At 39.8% G+C, this 18,600-nt stretch overlaps 2 protein-coding genes across 2 annotated transcripts; one reads left to right on the forward strand and one right to left on the reverse strand.

Moving 5' to 3' along the window:
• The first annotated feature begins 166 nt into the window (after positions 1–166).
• On the forward strand, positions 167–4,872 carry ndufb9 (NADH:ubiquinone oxidoreductase subunit B9). Its single transcript, XM_023283894.3, has 4 exons — positions 167–304; positions 1,573–1,765; positions 2,471–2,584; positions 4,469–4,872. Exons 1-4 carry the CDS (start codon positions 216–218, stop codon positions 4,598–4,600), a joined length of 528 nt encoding a protein of 175 aa, XP_023139662.1. The 5' UTR covers positions 167–215; the 3' UTR covers positions 4,601–4,872.
• A 322-nt stretch (positions 4,873–5,194) lies between these two features.
• On the reverse strand, positions 5,195–15,645 carry LOC111577547 (angiopoietin-related protein 7-like). The gene is made up of 7 exons (XM_035954491.2): positions 15,574–15,645; positions 13,464–14,261; positions 10,616–10,850; positions 10,151–10,285; positions 9,015–9,231; positions 8,592–8,787; positions 5,195–6,856 (listed from the first exon to the last, which is right to left on the reverse strand). Exons 2-7 carry the CDS (start codon positions 14,070–14,072, stop codon positions 6,710–6,712), a joined length of 1,539 nt encoding a protein of 512 aa, XP_035810384.2. The 5' UTR covers positions 14,073–14,261; positions 15,574–15,645; the 3' UTR covers positions 5,195–6,709.
• Between the last annotated feature and the right edge of the window lie 2,955 nt (positions 15,646–18,600).

The raw sequence follows: 18,600 nt of genomic DNA on the forward strand, positions 1-18,600 counted from the left end.
TCTTGAATCTTAATCAAATATTACAGATTAAATTAAAGTATATTTAATTGTATCTAATCATTTTAACACTTATAATACTCACAATCATGTTTTATTGGAAAAATAAGAACTGTGTTTGCGCGTTTTTTTAGTATTTAAGGTCTTTACGTCCGAATGCCACAAAGTCCCAGAATCCTCCGCGCTGCCCGACGAGAAGGTGACAGGGGACGGCGAAAATGGCCTCCGCCTACCTCACTCACCAGCAGAAAGTGCTGCGGTTATACAAGAAATCATTAAGACATCTCGAGTCTTGGTGTATTTTTAGGTAAGAATAGCTTCTTTTGTTTAAGTGCAGGGTGGAATAGCGGAAATTAATAGTTATCGTTGCTGTAGTGCAGTTTGTTCGCTGTGTTGCTAAGCTAACAGCTAAGCTAGCTGCTAGCCGCTGCTAGCCAGGTCACTCATTCTAGTCACAGTTCCCCTGCGAAATTATTATTTCTGTTTGGTCCATATACCTGTAAGTCAAACATGAATTTACACCTGATCTTGCTTAGTTATAATCTTTTCATTTTAAATAGTATTTTGGCCAGAAGTTTGTTCATATTGCAGATATTTACGTGGCGCCAGCTAGCGTCAAAGTTAGCGAATAGTCAGAGCAACGCACTAAACTTGACTCTCACTCAGGGACATGAACATAACGTGGCTACACAGATTTTTTTCAACACAATAGTAAGTTTACTTAATCAGTGGAGGTAGCTGTCAAGCTGACAAGTCAAACCTCTGTGGAAACTGTAAAGCTGAGTGACAAGTACTAGGTTACTGTGTTTTCATGTCGCCTGTTGTGTTTCAGTGCAAACTAAACATCTGTTTGCGTCTTCACTGTATTTTGTGCTCACACATTTTGTTTTTGAATGCATCTTAATTCCCTGGAAAACTGTTGCCGTTTACATCTTTTTCTGAACGTGTGAAATAGACACTGCAATACAGCCCACTAAACTGAATGTTATATATAAACTAGTAAAGTAAACTAGTTTCTGGCCAAATAATATTTCAAATGAACTAAATAACCATTTTAGACTTTGAATCACAGGATTTTTGACGTTGATTTTTATCTTTGCATTTCTTGCATAATCCCAAAATGACAAAAGTCTTGTTTTGTCCACAGCCCAGAGATATTCAATTTACTATCCCAGAAGAGGAAGGAAACCATAAAATATTCAACCTTAAGAAGCTGTAATTTGAGAATTTAAGCTTTTTTAGTATGAAAAAATTTACTATGAAAACAACCCAGCTCTAGTCTTTTCTTGCTTACCTGATACCATTGCAGATTCACATTATAAACCATTAATAAGTCAATATTTGCTGGATAGTTTGTTGAATGTGCTGCGTTTTTCGCTATATTCTGACTTTTTATTAATCGATTAATCAACAATGAAAACAATTATATGCTGTCCTAATTAAATATCATGTTGCTGTTTGTAAGATTTTTGTATTTATACTGTATCTGTGGTTACAGGAGATGTATTATTTTCCTCAACACTGTCAGTGGTCTGATTTAAGAAGTCAAACTTTCGTGATGTTTTCCCATTATAGAGATAAATACCGTTTCTACGCCTGCCTGCTGCGGGCTCGCTTTGATGAGAACAAGGGTGAGAAGGACATGGTGAAGGCCACCATGATGCTGAAGTCAGGAGAGGAAGAGTTCTGGGCCAACCAACATCCTCAGCCCTACATCTTCCCCGACTCTCCTGGAGGGACCTCCTACGAGAGATATGAGTGCTACAAGGTGAGGCCATGAAATCATTTCTCTCTGGTTCTAATTTTCTTGTGGTTAATTATTTCTTTTCTTTTTAGGAAAAAAAGCTTTGCACAATTCAAAACTGATTTTTTTTTTAATAGTTAAATTTGTTGGATTGAGATTTTCTCTGTAACAACAATATATTTTGGATGTGGCTTTGCGAGGCTCCATTAAAGCAGTGTCTCTGTACTTGAATGGAATATTTTTTTATAAACACTGAATTGCTGTGGGCTCTTTTTTTTACTGCAGTATCAAGTCCTAAACCTCCACCATGACTGTTCTGTGCAGTTTTATAAAATTATAATGCCATAAATCACAAAAAAAGAAAAAATGAAATGTCTTTTCTTTGATTACTTAATTTACAAAAACTGATGAAAACTGGTGTCAACATTTTTTAAGTGCCGCTGTTGTTACCAATGCTGGAAAAAATGGTGACTCTACATACTGCAGTTTATTTACTATGTGATTCTGATTAAATGTCATTAGTAGTTGAAAGACTGTTGTCAATAAGTTCAACATCTGAAAAATGTTCCAGTTGTTACCATTTCTGCCTGATAAATTGTGTAATTCTGAGTTATTTCATTTATTTATTTTTTGATTTTTAGACATCATGCCTTTGAAATTCACTGGCAGTGCTGATAGTCCTACCATTGCACTACAATATGTGGTCTGAGCTCTGCTTTGTTCCTGTAGGTCCCAGAGTGGGTCCTGGACCACTGGCACCCCTCAGAGAAGGCCATGTATCCTGACTACTTCTCCAAGAGGGAGCAGTGGAAGAAGCTGAGAATGCAGAGCTGGGAGAAGGAGGTAGGAAGCAACATTATTTTACATAACACCAGATCATGCAACCCCTACTATGATCTGTGATTCTGTTTATACGGGTCAGGATGTGTCTACGCTAGTGTGAGTAGATCATCCAGTCGTCTCAGGAATGGAGTTTTGATCCCCAGCTCCTCACTTACAGTGGAATAGTTGGTACCGGTTAAATCCATTAGATGGCGCCAGAGTTTAATTGTTGGACTGTGAACCTGTCCGGTTTCTTGTTTCCTCTTTATGTCAAAGCAAATATGTACCTCATTTAGAATGCCATTTCATACTTTAAACACTTCAGACCTCTGGATCCCTGTCACCACAAAAACTGGTTCATAATTGTTTGTATATACTGTGTACGTACAGATTTCTTACTTGTAGTGCCGCAGTAAAGTACATAATGTTGATGGGAGTGAACATTTCTATCAGCTGGAAGAAAAACTTGTCACTTTCCTATTTTGCAAGAAACAGTATTTCATGAGGAAGTTACTGAAAAAAATGTTCTATGCTTTGCTTTCTTTAAAACCTCTGAACCCACAGAAAGAAGCACAAGTCTACTTTAGGATAAAATATACTGTTACACTGTTACAGAAACATCCTCAATAAGTTTGTCTTCTAATGAAGATGTTTCTGTAACAGTGTAACAGTATATTTTATCCTAAAGTTGACTTATGCTTCTTCTAAGCTAGGTGTTTTGTTGTTTGTTTTTTTTGCTCCTGTGAAATTTTTACTCATTGAGTTTTCATTTCAATTCATTTCAAATAACTTTATTTGTCCCCAAGAGGCAATTTAAAATGGCATACAAGCAGCTTAAAAAAAGACAACCAAGCAGGACACACAATTACACACAAAAGGAAAAAACAACATTAAAAAGAACATTGGAGGTGCTTGTAGTTTTAAAGTGCATTTTGTTCCTGACGTCTGAGACAGTAAGGTGCTCTTAATTTCTATGTTAAAAGATGTATGTGTTAAAATCACATTTTAAAGAAGTCTACTGAGCTGAATTAAGAAGCTGGACAGCCCTAGGGACAAAGGAAGATTTCCTCCTCTGTGTCCTGTAGCCTGGGCAGCGTCGTCTACGTCCCGATGGAAGCCACTCAGACTTAGGACACAGAATGTGGGAGAAGTCCTGTAAGATCCCGCTTGCTGTTCCTTTTGTCTGTTGGTCACATGACACAGTCAGACTGCGAACAGGCTGCCCGATGATTTTGGAGCAGACCTTCACCGTGTTCAGCAGGTGATTTCTACACTGCAGTGTGATGGAACAAAACCAACTTTTTTTAATGCAATATAAAGTCCAACACCTGCACAGCACAACCATGACTAGCTGCAGGGAGAACTCAAAAATGTCTTTCAGTATAACACCATTATAATTCTATAACTCAAACATTTGTAAATTGTAAAGACATCCTGCAGTTTAGCTGAAAAGTCCTCTAATTATGTTATGGGATTCTGAATCATTTACTAAGGGCTTTAAGGTTGTACAGGGGAGTGCAGATTTTTAGTTTTTTTTAGATTTACAGAATCTGGTGCAAATTCTTTATTTTTTTAGATTCTTCAAATGAGACATGTAGAAAAGGGTGATTTTCATAAAATACCATGGTTTAAGCTCAACTTTTGTTAAAGTTTGAGATTGAACGGCATGTCACAAAATTGAAATTTAAACCCTTTATTCTTTTTTTTTTACAGTTTGTGGCTTACAAATGGTGCCATTTTATTAATTTTTGTAAAGACAACATGCCCTTCAAACCCTGGTTTTGCAGTTCAGAGGGTTAAACGTGATGATATATTTGCTGAAAAGTGATGAAGAAAGACAATAAAACTCTTCTACACATGTACTGCTATGGAAGTCAATCTTTGTCCCCTTCTTTCTGCTTCCAGGTCGCCCAGCTGGAGGCTGAGACTCCAGCCGGAGGCCCCAAGACCGAAGCCCTTCCTCCGGCCCGCAAGGAGGGCGACCTCCCCCCTCTGTGGTGGCAGTTCGTCACCCGTCCCAGGGAGCGTCCCACATAAACACCCTTCCTCTCCTGGGGTTCGGTCATTCCCGCAGCCTGATGGGAAACTGTCCCGACCACAACAACAGCACGAAGACCTGCTGACCTCTAATTACCATCTGTCTTTAGCGAGTCTTTCACCTGTGCAGGCTGCATGGCGGACAAACCAAACAGCCTGAGTTCCACACAGTGACTCTTCAGATTAAGGTGATGAGTGACTTTGAGAAGTCCTGTAGATGTACAACTTAATATCTGTAACTGTTCAAATAAATAAATGTGTGATAAAAACTGTGCATTTGTATGTTAAATACAATGAAACACATTTAACTGCGGCAGATATCTGATTTTACCTCAACTCTGCTGATAAGGGTGTACAGTACATCCTGTTAGTTTGTGGCAATAACAGTGTTTCTTACACAGAGCAGCAACACCAGCTAATAAAACTAGTCTAAACTGATCTGCATTGGTTGAAATCCTCACCTTTCTTTAGTGGTAGTAGAGGAAATTTTGGCATTTTTTCACTTAACGGAGAAGGCTGAATTTCTTCTAATGTGTTTGTTAAGCCAAAGCTGCAGCCGGGACTTGAATAAATAAAAAAAAGGGGGAAACATGATTAAAGCTCACTCATTAACATGTATCGTTTATTTAAAAACCAAGGCATAAAAATAACAGTTTTACTATTTACATATTAGATTGCTGGATATTGGCTGTGAAATGAGGTATTATTCAGGTATTTTTGGTACTTAATGACCACTTTAAATCTGTATTTGCTCTTGAATTCCTTCAAACCAACCACATGGTGCCCTTTCAGTACTAGCTATCGTTTCTTGTCTGTAAAAATCCTGCACTTCAAAAAAAAGTATTAATACAACAAATTAAAAAAACTTCATTACAAGTAAAAGTCCTGCATTAAACATCCAATGTAAGTAAAAGTAGCAGCAAAATATAGTTAAAAATATTTAAGGAAAAGTCCTAGTTTGGTTCCTGTACTTAAAAATAACCTAAAGCTTTCAGAAAAATGTGATATGAGTAGAAAGTACAAAATTTCCCATTGAAATGTAGATGAGTAGAAGGAGAAAGCAGCATAAAATGGAAATACTCAAGTACAAGCACCAAAAGTCCAGTACTTGAATAAATGTACTTAGTTACTCTAAACCACTGCCTGCTGAAGACACAAATATCTACCAGGGGTCTTCGTGGTTCACGGTGGCTCTCTGGGGGTGCCGCCCTGTGGCTCCTGCGGCCTGAGGGAAGTGGTGCCCTGTTGGCTTGGCCCTGCCTTGCCATGATTGCTGTTCTGGGCTTCGGGGTCCTTCACACTTTCATGTTTAATCAGGTCTCGCCAGCTCCTGTCGAGTCCCATTGTTGACAAATGATCGGACCCGGCAGAATGTGCTGAGACTCTCTCCAGAGTCTCTACACTAAACTCATTCTCTCTTTCACTAGTATCCTCTTCCGGCTTATTCTATTCTATACTGTCAAGACATCCACAATTATGGTGTTTAATACCGTTTATTTGTTGAATTTATTTTATTGATGGGCAATCAGTAGTCAGGAATAACACAGCACCTGACACTCTTCAATTGTAATAGCACCACCTGTTAGTTTCTATCCCTGTTCGTCCTGTTCGTCCTGTCCAGTCTTTGTTTCCCCCACACATCACTGAGGTGTAGCACTGCCCTCCCTCGCTCATAATAGGGAATTCTAATAAAGAATGTCTGCTTTCAGGGAGGGCTGGTGATGGTCACACACATACACTAAATATTAAAATATTTGGCTGCAAGACTAAAATATGCATCAATCTCACAAAATGCTGACACCTCTTTTGTGGAGTTAAACAATGAGAATAAATGCAGACCAATTAAAAAAGAAAAAAAAACTTTAAAAAAAAGGTAAAAAATATATAATTTTACTTAAAAATGCTCTGTAACTTCCTAAAAGAGCTGGTGACTGCAGATTTTAGGAACAGTTACAGGAGGATGCATTTGTCAGCGACTATTTTCAGCAGTGGATCAATACAAACTCATTGCTCTAGTAAGTACTTCTGGCTGCCTTTAGAGTCTTTGAAGTCATTCGTCTTTTGGTTTCTGGTTAGAAACAGTTGTTGAATGGTGACAAGGCTCCATCACTATGGCGACAGGCGTGGTCTGAAGTTGCGTGGTCGTATCATCATGGTGACCGCCTTCAGAGAGTAGAAGTCTGAGTCCTTCCAGGAGAACCAGACGATGCCATCCGGCCCCAGCAGGTTCTGAGCTTTCAGAGAGTAGCGCCCCCCCTGGTGGAAACACACAAATACACAATGCACAACATCAGTGTAACAAAATGACAATTTTACTTTAGTTATAAGTAAACATCAGGTTAATATGAGCTTATTTTCAACATGAAAATACCAGGGTTGATCAAAAAGTTCTGAGACTGTACATGGTGTCTGTACACAGATCGTGTCACGGTCATGCAAGTGCAAGCAGCAATTGATGCCAATATCAAGATCAGTGTTTTTGTCACCATTGGTACGTGAACATTTGTGATTTCTCCATAGAATTGAACCTGTGCAGAGAACAAATGTCATATTCTGGGTTAGTCAGCAGCTGGATGATCCAACCTTCATATGCAGAATAATCTCTGGTGACCAGAGGTGGATCTGCAACCATCACCAGAATAGGAAACAGCAGCTTCCATGGTGGAAGAGTCCCAGTTTCAAACACTGGACAAGCCATGTCAAGTCTGGAGCACCGGGGGCATGCTGGTTGTTTCCTTCAACATTCATGTGATTGAGCACCATAATTTAATGCCCCAGTACAAGATTGTCCAGGCAGAGTTCTACAGTATAATTCTACAATTTCATTTACGCTTTTACCCAAAGCGATGTACATACATCTGAGAGTAGATACAACACAAGCAAGGATCTAGCCAGGAGAAAACAACCTGGATAAGTGCCGTAAAACAAGTTCAAATGTGACAATAGAACCGTGGTGCCTACAGGCAGTGCAGACATAATAGGATTTTTTTTAAATTTTCATTTTTTGCAATCTGTCAAGTACAAAAGTTTTTAAGTGAAGAGACAGGTTTTTAGTCTTTCCTTAAAGACTGACAGAGACTCTGCAGATCAAACAGAGTTTAGTCACTCGTTCCACCACCTGGGAACCACAGTGGAGAAGAGTCTAGCTATCGACTGGCCCTGTTGTGGTGGTTGTATCAGGCACCTTTTGTTGGCTAAGTGTAGTGAGCGGGAGGGAATGTAGACCCAGCTGAGCGAGTTCAGGTAGGAGGGAGCTGTACAGTAATGTTGGAGAAAGAACATTCGGAGCAAAACACCTGAACTGTAGACCAATGGCATGTGAGTGCTCTAATGTGCTACAGCCTAATCTGTAAGCAGCTGCTGTTTCCCCTGTGTGTTTTTTCATGGTCAGGCCGGCATGGCCCTATAGTAGTATGAACAGAGCTGCGTCTGGACGACAAAAGCATAAATCGGCTGTTACAGAACAGAACTTCTAGGGAGCGTTATAAGCGTTGCAGGAGCACTTAAAGCGGTGTATTGGTGCACAAGGAGACTATGTCGACAGAGTTGGTGTCTAAATTAGAACCATGTTTTTTTCACTTTTATAGGTGCAGTCTTAGAACTTCTTCAACTCCACCTCAACTTCCTCCCTCCAATGATTCTTGATCTTCTCTGTTTCTTCCTGCATTATTGTACATAAAAGCTGAGCTAACTGGAAGTTTGTAGTTGGCGACCATTTTTATGAGCCAGACTCAGAAAAACAGTGACAGGAAAGACATCCATGATGCTATTCCTCCCAGAAATACTAACCAGTGATTGGCCAGAGCAAAACATAATGAACCCCTATCCCAAACAAAAACATCCAACATGATGAACAGAACTTAAGGGTAAACAATGATTGTGAATGAAATGGAAAATTGTTTTGATTATCCTACATACTTTAATTCATGATCATCGCCTTATGGACACAGTCTTGCAGTGTATCCTCAGACAGTTCTGGTGTCAGTTTTACCTTGTAGTAGACACCGTTGAGGTTGGCGTAGAAACACTGGCGGAACCACCAGCCAGCGTGGCTGATCTCGGCACAGATGTTGCCGGTGTCTGGAGTGCTGAAACCTTGCTGGTCGTGATACCAACCAAACGAATCCTCCACAGTCCCGCTGAAACCGGACACATGGAGGCGATAGTGGTTCTCCTCATCCTCTATCCTGCAGCAGGTGGGGAAGAAACCGTCATGTCATTTTTGCATTCTCAGACTCTGGGATTTCAAGCAGAGGCAGACAACCGAAACAACTTGATAAAGCCACTCCTGACGCTTGGTTTGGATCTAAGACAAAAATGACACCACCATCCCATCGCTTTGTCTGCTGAATATCATTCGCCCCAGGCATATCGCTTCACCTTCCCCTTTCCAGTCACCTCCAGCTGTTCCTACCTGAAGGTGTGGTAGAGGGCGTGTCTGTGGGCGTGGCCCCAGTCCTGCAGGTCGATGCGGAGGCTGTAGGATCCCTGGTTGGACAGCAGGTGGAGGTGTTGGTTGCCCAGCCAGTGTTCTCCTCGCGGCTCACCAAAGCCTTCGCGGTACTCCGACCAGGCGCGGTTAAAACTCACTGAACCGTCGCGGCGCCTCTGAAATACTGTCCAGCCCCCACCTGGTGCACACACATACACACACACAGAAATATGTTGTGTTAAAATATCGATGCACAAAAATCGTCAGTCATGTAAAGCCCAATATTTTTTGCTTCTTTTAGCTCGACCGTATCTTTGTCCGTCAACTGTTCGGTGCTTGGCAGGGTTTTTTTTAAATCTTTTTTTACTGAATACAACTACTTCCTGTGGTGACACCAAAACACTAATGAGAGCAGTGACATCTGACCAGAAAACCAAAACAATAAGTTAAAAAGCTCCACAAAACTAAAGATGAACTGTTAAGTTGGGTGATAGTCTTCTATGAGGTCAATCAGAGCGATGGTGGTTGTTTCAGTTTTGTCAGCATTTTTCATTTAATTTGTCATTTAAAAATATCACAGTCTAGTCATGAGTATTGTCTAGTTCCAGAAGAACCAGTCTGCATACACATACTGCACATGTGGGCTGAGCAATTTGGGGAAACAATCTAATTGCGATTTTTCAGACAGATATACACTACCGGTTAAAAGTTTGGCCACGCCTTCTCATTCAATGCTTTTTATTTATTTGTATTATTTTCTACATTGTAAATTAATAATGAAGATAAACATTTTTTGTTTACAACATAATTCCATATGTGTTCTTTTATTATTATGTGTTATGTATTCTTAGTTTTGATGTCGTCAGTATTAATCTACAACGTAGGAAATAACTAAATAAAAAACATTGAATGAGAAGGTGTGTCTAAACTTTTGACTGGTAGTGTATGTGATATAACTTTATAAAGTCAAACTTTAGTTCAACAATCACTGTGGAATAAAACATGTGATGAAGCACACAAGCTTTGATTTGTTAGTGGCATTCTTTCAAATTGCAGTTTTCAGTAAAAACATATTTGTATATGATTGTGTATATACAATAGAAAACAGTGTGTCTCACCCTCTGTCTCCATGTCGCAGTAGACAGGGAGGGTGCCGCCTGGCGACATCACAATGGTGTAAACGCCAGAACGACGAACACCATTATGAAACAGAGACGCACAGTCGGATGGACAGAAAGACAGGTACTGTCCATCTGGGGGAGACAGAAAGACAGACAGAGAGAGAGAGAGAGAGAGAGAGAGAGAGAGAGCATCACTAAACAGACTGTCAATCCAGTCACTGAATCATCTGTTGGTAAATCCTCAACAAAACTTTTCTCGTGTTCAAAATCCTCAGCCTACTCTACAAAACCACTGTTACATAAAATAAGCAGAAACAACACAAACAGCAGTGGACAGTTTATGATATGCAAAGGCAAGAAACTTTGTAAAATAAATGTGGCAGGAAACACTATAACGTGGAGTTTTTATTGTGTCAAACTGCTGCAACTCACAACTCACCACTGTGCTTGTTGCATGTGTACCTGGTGGCAGTGTGTCTCGCATGCCGAGTGGCGGCGTGGCTCTGACCATGCTGACCGTGCAGCCAGTGTTGCGGTTCATGCCTCGCACGGTAGCTGACAGGTTGCGTAGTTGCGCCTGCAGCTCGTGCAGCAGTGCCGCATGAACGTGGAGCAGCGTGTCGGCCTCGGCGTGACGCAACTCCAGAGAACGCAACCGCTGGTGGAAGGTCAAGTTTAGATTAAGGCTTTCTTCATTCTGAGACAGAAGTAGAGAAGAAAGGAGACACCAGTTAAGTTAAAGTACCAATACAGCAATGTAAAAATACTCCATTGGAAATAACAGTCCTGCATGGAGAATCCTACTTAGTAAAGGAAAATGTAGTTAAAGTACTGAAGGGCTGGTTTGGTCAGAAAGCAAGTCAGCTTAATTTTTATAAAGGTTGAGAATCTCTGGTTAAATCTTTAACTGTGTGTTGTACTTTAACAATTTGTTGTACAATCCATTGTATTTTCATTTGAATTGTATTTTCAATTTAATTTCTAGTGATTTCGATTTTAAAAAGGGAAAAAGAGATGAGAAAGTTCAACCAAAATGTAGGGGAGCTTATGGAAAAAGTAGCCTCAAATGAAAACCCAGAGTTAAGTATGTTGTCGCAGCCACTCGCAGGTGAATATGGCGGCTAAATGAGTTGACAGAGCAGAGATTCAGACATGTCTGGGCTTTGGGGTCTATAGGCGTCATTGGGCAGCAGTCTTCCTCCATTCACGTTACACAGCTTCCTTGGCAAATCAACTGCTTTCAAAATGCAAAACCCCTTTCAGAATTTTCCTTCTCAGACCTATCTGTCTGCCGCCAGTTGGTTCATTCATTCAGGTTAATTCCACATTTCAACAAGGAGTGCTTTTTTCAGAGGGAAGTACAAGTACCTCAAAATGCTACTTAAGAACTTGGTTACTCTCCACTGTGTAGCATTTGTTGGTGAGGTTAGACACTGTTCTCTTGTTCTCCCATGCAGAAAAAATCTGTCCCAGCATTAGGTCTATCAGTTTTGTGTCCAATGAAACGCATTAGTCAAATTTAGTGTGAGGTGCCTGGTCACACCTGTGGAATTGAAAAAAGAGCCAATTGGACTTTTTTTTTTTAGAATGGAGGCAGCTCCCTAGCTTTTGTTTTAACAATTAAATATGTACAATACATATGACATGTAAATTTGTGGAAGCACATAGCACTCCACTGGTTAATAAAAGCATTAGCTGCCGTCCCACCAGGACATTCCAATAAACATATGTCACCAACAAAGACATAATCCATATATCCATTATCTATACACCACTTAATCCTCTGTAGGGTCGCGGGGGGCCTGAAGTCTATCCCAGCTGGTTACAGGGCTACCCATAAAGACAGAAAACCAAGCACATTCACACCTACGGACAGTTTAGAATCATCAATTAACCTTAGCAAGTTTTTGAACTGTGGAAGGAAGCTGGAGAACCTGGTGAGAACACACACTGTACAGGGAGAACATACAAACTCCACATGGAAAGATCCCTGGTCGGGAAGAAAAACAGGGATCCTCTAGCTTTGAGGTAACAGTATTAACCAACGAGCAGCCCCAAACACATGATTAAAAGAAAATAAAAATGTTATATGTGATAAGGTCAGATTGTTGCACAAACTGTGGGTCATTCAGACTGACAATGATGTAGGACCTCGACCAAAAGGCCCGCAGCTAATCCTGTTAGCATTCAGGGTTAAGGAGGACTTAGTGGGTGTCAAGACAAAGAGATAAAGAAAGACAGAGAGATAAAGAGAGCCAGAGACAAAGAAAGACCAAGAAAGGAAAGCTTTTGTATTTTGCTTGCAAGTACATTTTCCACACCTTTAAAAAAAAAAAGTGTGTTCATTCATTTTAAAAAATAATGAAAACAATATTTTTAAAAAGCATCGGATCCGTCTTTGTTTCACTTTTAAACGCCAGATTACAAATTCAAATGTGAATTCAAACATGGATTTCCACCTGTTTTCATCTTGTTTCACCTTTGAATGTCACTCCTATACTCTGTTTCGGCCATTTCTCTGATCGGAATGGATTTACTTCCTGAATTAAAATATGATTAATCCCTTTTCAGGGCTTAGGGCAGATAAATGTCATTGAATGGAAACATGAAGTGGTCATGCCTTTTCCATCGGCTCATAATGCCCCGGAAGAATTCACATCTTCTGCTTCTATTTCCACATAGTTTTCAAATGGATACCAACGAGCCATGTCTTTAGTACTTCGGGCAAGTTTCCATACTATATTTTTATGCATTTTTTTAAAACATCAAAATGGTGAAATTCACAAAAATGTCCTAAATTTGACTTGTTTTTTGACAAAGAGCGTGAGATGGAAAGATCTTTTTGGAATAAGTTCTGACATAGTGAACATTGACCTCATTTAACTTTCAATGACCGATTAGCGCTCTTTCTTCGTCTCCAGACAGCATCAAACATGAGCGATACCTGCTGACATGAAAGAATAATTATAACTTACTGAACTCAACAAAATTTTGAATGCCATTTCTCCATTTTTCTCTTGTGTATGACCAAAGTTTTGTTTGTTTTATCTGCCCTATGGCTTTTTGGCAGCTGGCAAACAGCTGGTTCTATTAACAGACCGCAACCTCTACTTCTGTGTAACATAACTTATACCACTACCTTTGTTCATTTTTAAAAGTTCCTTTCAAATTCACCTGACAACTATGTGCATACGTGACTTAAGTAAATGTAAATTCCAACATATCATACAATTCCTAGAAGAACTTCAAGCTGCCATTTCATTGCACATTCAAAGAAAACATACAGTAAAACACGGAACATCAAGTCTACCTGCATCTCCAGGGCTTTGACTCGATGTCGGTGGTTCCTCAGCTCTTCCTGCAGCTCGGACATCGTCTCCCTGAGCTCCTTCAGCTGCTCCTTCCTGTTCCGGTTCTCATTGAGCCAATAAGAGACATCATCTGTACATCGAAACATGTCTGGGCAGCGTTTTTGCGAAGTTCCCACCGGAGGCAGGTTCGCTGTCAGCCGGCACTGACCATTAGAGGTCAACTGGCTGCTGAACTCGCCACAATGTGTTGATGAACTGCCAACAGTCTGGTTCCAGGATTGGTTGGTTCCATCATCAGGACCGGTGTTGTCGCTGCGAATTACCAAGGGAGCGTCTGGTGTCAGGTCAGAGTGTGTTTCTAGCAGGGAGGAAGGCGGATGCCAGTCAGCATCGCCATAGTTGTCCTCGCTCATATCTGGTACATCCCAGTTTGTTTCCCTGTGCACATCCGGGTCGTCTGCGTTTGTTTCAGTGCGGATGCTGGGGTGTACATCCTCCACTTGTCTATCGTCAGAGTGTTCATCTGAGGCCACAAAATCACCACTAACAAGCTGGAAACATGAACCAGTCAGTAAGACTAAAACCAGTAACATGGATTGCAACTTCATCCTGAGTGTTCAATAACTAGACCAAACTGGTTGCTGTTGGCTTTTATCCATGGTAACTTGAAGGCAGTTTCAATCAGTGGATCAACATCAGGGCTCAATGTCATAGCAGCAAAATGACGTCCAGACTTTGCCCAGAGTTTCTCGTCAGTTGCAGACTTCGATTCAGAATGGTGAAGAACCGTTGAAGATCTAAAACAAAGTATCATGTTTGTGCATGAATTTTAACTCAAACTTAAATTAGCTAAACCCCTGCATTATCCCAGTAAGGTGTTCAACGTGGGCATGAGGGCATGAAGGTTAGAACATTACCCTTTACTTAGATTAGAAAAAACAATCCAAGAGGAGATCACTAATGTTTGGGCCCAAAAAAGGGGTAAAATCAGCTCACAGTAGGAATTTCCAACAATTCGATAATTTGAATCCTTATGCTTTAAAAAGTGACAGAGTCTATGTAAGTATACCTTCTCTGAACCTGAGTCCACCAAATACAAACAGAGTTGGACTGAATTGTCAAAATCACAATACATCCAAGGGCAATCTCCAAATTGCTGGAGTTACAGTTCTTTGATCAAGTTCAAATGTGTCGCAACCATACACTGTCTATAAAATTCACCCTGACATCACCCATTGGTTTGTAGCCTACCATTGTGCCGACTTAAGTTTGGCATTTACGGGTTGCCATCTTGGCATAAACGTATAAAGTAAGGGATGGATTTAATCTCACCGTGATACGTCAGCAACCTGTCAATCACAAGGTAGCGTCGCCATAAAACAGCCTGCTTTACCATTTATTTTCCTGTAAAACAACTGTCCATATTGCTGTATTTTATGATGTGTAAGGTGCCAGAGACTAACTATTACAGGAAAAAATGTAAGAAAACAGCACCTTGGATTGGTCGAGGTGAACATCATGGAAGTTGTCATGTTGTGGATAAGAGATTTTTTTAAAAAAATGTATCGTAATTGTTTTGTTGGGATGCCGTTTTCCAGATGCTACATTCACTGCTGACACCCAACTCTATGCTACACGAGATAAAACAGCTAACTGTATTGGCCGAACCTCATTTTAATCCAAAATGAATTTTTCGGTTTGATCTGAACTCAGAGACTATTCAAATTTGAAAATTAGTCCAGGTTATACCCTGTTTACTGAAATATATATGAAATGTAACGTACAAGACTGTTTAACCAGAAAATTGTTAGAAAACTGAATAACATCAAAACTGCTTTGTTGAAGAAAGCCATAAATGAATAACAAAAACTTAAAAACACAGAAGATTTAATGGAAATCCAGGTCCATGACATCATCAAATCCAAATAAAATTTAAATACTGACGGAAAAGGGATTTTCAGATTTTCTTACAAATCAGCTTTTTCTAGGAAAGACCAACTGTACTCAACAAACTGAACCTAACCTTTGGAAAATAACATTTTTTTTGGTTTGACATGAATTTTATATTCAACTTGAAATACAAAGTAAATCTTGAAACCACATTCCTACCTGCTGCCATTTCCCAGCACTGAATTGACCTCAACAGAAAAGCATCCCCATGTGTGTGTTTGCGTGTGTGTGTTCAGTGGGTATGACATCTTATCCTGATAATCCTCTAAGGGGATTGGCAGCCATTGGCCTACAAGGTAATAGATTACTTATAATGGGATTAGAGTAATGTGACTACAAGTTACAGCATCAGAAAAAATGAATAAATGTGTGTCTTAGAAACATATTCATGATTTTCTCTAGACTCTTAGATTATTCCTGTACTTTATTAGTAATCATTTTTACATTAAGCATTTTGAGTTGAATCCACTGAATGAAATAAATTCATGAATTCATATATAAATAAACCGTGATGGACTGAAAATGAATCTAGCAACTGATTTGTACATCATGTCTACTGCTTTTCTGGTTCCATTGCAGTGACAGATCCAACAGCTTTGACCCCAAAACAACAAGAAATTGTAGATACTGGATGTAACAGCAAAAATAGAACAATGGAGGTTTGCTATGTTAGCCTATATGGTGAATTTTACATTATTGATGGTGATATTACAACTTCCAAAAGTGCCCACCCTGGAAGTATACGCATTATGCCGTATATCACATGTCACCATGCATAATGTCCTTGAGTTCTCTAGTCTGACGCACCGCTGGTTTCAAAAGACCAAATGCCGATGGGACATTTACAGATTCATGGCTTCACACCTGTCACATACGAACCGATGCCAGTGGGTGATGTCACATTGGCCACAACCATCTTTTATTTACAGTCAGCTGATAAAAAAAAATGCACTGTCATTGATAGGCAACTATAATGAATTGTTATAGGTGCTTGTTAATTGGTATTATAGACCTCATCTGTTTAGAGTTCGGGTTCTACAGCACCAATCATCTACTAATCATCATATTGCCTAAAGTCTCACATCCTAAGCAACCAATGACTTGGCAACCTTTGTTGTGGAAAGTGGTTGCTCTATGACCATTATTATTGTTATTGTTGGGTCATCTGGATATATGGATATATTCATACCTTCAGGCAAGTAAATCCTGGATTGTTAATGGACCTTGACTCATATGTACACATGTACACTGTACAGACTATATACACTATGCACTATGTACATCTGAAATTCCCCATCCTTCAATTACTCAGAACTGAAGAAGCCTGTTAGACGAGAGGTGAAATGTATTTGAAAACCTGAAAGAGAAGTCCAGTTGCATTTTACTGAAGTTTCAACAAAAGGGTTCAAAATAGAACCAGAAGCAGGTGAGGAACACAGAGAGAATTCAGGCAGATAAACACAAACTTGCAACTGAAACAGGAAGAGACAAGACTAGAATAAAAATCTAACAAACAACATGGACAGTAATATAAAAGAATGAAAATACCCAAAAGGCAAAACAAAACAAAGAAGATGATATCAGTAAAAGCAGCAGCAGGGATCCAGTGTGTTTGGCTCAGACTGAAACATCACAGCATGTACCTTATGGATCGCTTTGAAATCATGTTGTAACATTCATGGTCTGCAGGGTTGACATTTTTGTGCTATATCAACAATTCTTGGATGTGCTACCATGAAGCTTTGTACACATATTCAAGTCGTGAAGTTCAATCATTTTCTCTTAACTTTTCATTCAGCACCATCATTTTAATTCATTCAATACTTTGCTTCATGACAAAAACCTATAAAACTAATGATGCTCCCACCAGCTTCAGCTTTAATTAGCACATAATAACATGCCGTATTTGTTAAATATCAATGGGACAAACTATTTATTACCTTTGTTCGGTGCAAACAGAAGCAGAGAGTGACAGCATTTAATCGCAGCAGTTGGTGAACAAAGTTCTGGTCCTGAGTCGATAATGTCACCAGTTTGTTTCCGATTGACTTCTGTTTCATCATGCCATTACCTCTTCATTTTCTTCCTGAAAGTACTGGAGAGTTTGTGTAATGGACTGAATAGGAGTTCAAGGCTGCGACCAGCCTCTAATGGCTTTATATTTACCTGCCTGCCTCCAGAAGCTGCTCAGTTTGTTCCATTAGAGGAGCAGTAAAAGCAAAAAACCGAAAAAAAAAAAGACTTTTTAATGACCAATGACATGAAATTCTCTTTAGTCAGTTTAGAAAACATTGGATATTTGACTTCCAAAGCATTTATATGTGACATTTTCCTTCTGCACCAAAGCAGCAGTGTCATTCTAAAAAACATGATTGTCAAACATACAGGTAGTTTTGTGTCTCACCTCACACAATATAAGCAACGGCAGGTGATATGTCTCAGATGAACTGTTAGAAATCACTGCTGAACAATAATAAATGTGTCATCTGACCTCCTTTGTTGCTTCCTGCAGCTAAAGGCTGGTGTCATCATTAGGCATCATAAGTATGGGTCATAATTAGCTTCTATCACAAGCAACCCGTGGGTTCATTTTTAAGGTACAATGATAAGACTGTCTGTGGGGAGCATGAAGGGGTTGAAACCAGACTTCGTATTTACTTTTATTTACTTAGTTACAAGAGCAGTGTTCTTTGATAAATCTCAGACTCATTTCCCAACATGTCAAACAGTTCCTTTAAAATGAAGAACATAATGGTGCCAGTGAAGAGAGCCTCAGACCTTTTCTCATCATCTTTTCCACAGTGAGCATGTAATTCTGCTTCAGCTTCACAGTTAATCACACCAAAGGCCCACGCAATGGAAAGATGCTGCAGGTGTCTGTGTGAGTGAAACTGTAGACTCTGACTCTCAGGTTTGAATCCCTGCAGTGACGACATGTTGGTTTGGTGTTAATCTGCCTCGTACGTTCGTTGACATTTACAGCTGCAGCTGCAGCAACGTGGTGACTGGAGGTTAAAACTCTGTGATCATGTCTGACGGGGGCTTTTTGTCTTGCGTTTCCACGTTTTTGGCGACTTTGCAGTTCGGAGAATTGACAAGATGGAAGATGGAAAGACGATATAGAGTGCAGAAATCTTCAATATTAGGAGAGATAACCAACAAAACACATACTGCCATTTTAAAATT

The sequence above is a fragment of the Amphiprion ocellaris genome, chromosome 15, assembly GCF_022539595.1.
Source record: "Amphiprion ocellaris isolate individual 3 ecotype Okinawa chromosome 15, ASM2253959v1, whole genome shotgun sequence".
Classification (NCBI taxonomy): Eukaryota; Metazoa; Chordata; class Actinopteri; family Pomacentridae; genus Amphiprion; species Amphiprion ocellaris.

Excerpts from the sequence above, each read along its gene's own strand:
- ndufb9 (XM_023283894.3), top strand. The coding sequence starts at position 216 with ATGGCCTCCGCCTACCTCACTCACCAGCAGAAAGTGCTGCGGTTATAC. Across the intron at positions 1,766-2,470 it reads AGAGATATGAGTGCTACAAG|GTCCCAGAGTGGGTCCTGGA; the intron begins GTGAGGCCATGA and ends TTGTTCCTGTAG. Across the intron at positions 2,585-4,468 it reads TGCAGAGCTGGGAGAAGGAG|GTCGCCCAGCTGGAGGCTGA; the intron begins GTAGGAAGCAAC and ends TTCTGCTTCCAG.
- LOC111577547 (XM_035954491.2), bottom strand. The coding sequence starts at position 14,072 with ATGAAGTTGCAATCCATGTTACTGGTTTTAGTCTTACTGACTGGTTCA. Across the intron at positions 9,232-10,150 it reads CTGCGACATGGAGACAGAGG|GTGGGGGCTGGACAGTATTT; the intron begins GTGAGACACACT and ends TGTGTGCACCAG. Across the intron at positions 6,857-8,591 it reads TCAACGGTGTCTACTACAAG|GGGGGGCGCTACTCTCTGAA; the intron begins GTAAAACTGACA and ends TGTTTCCACCAG.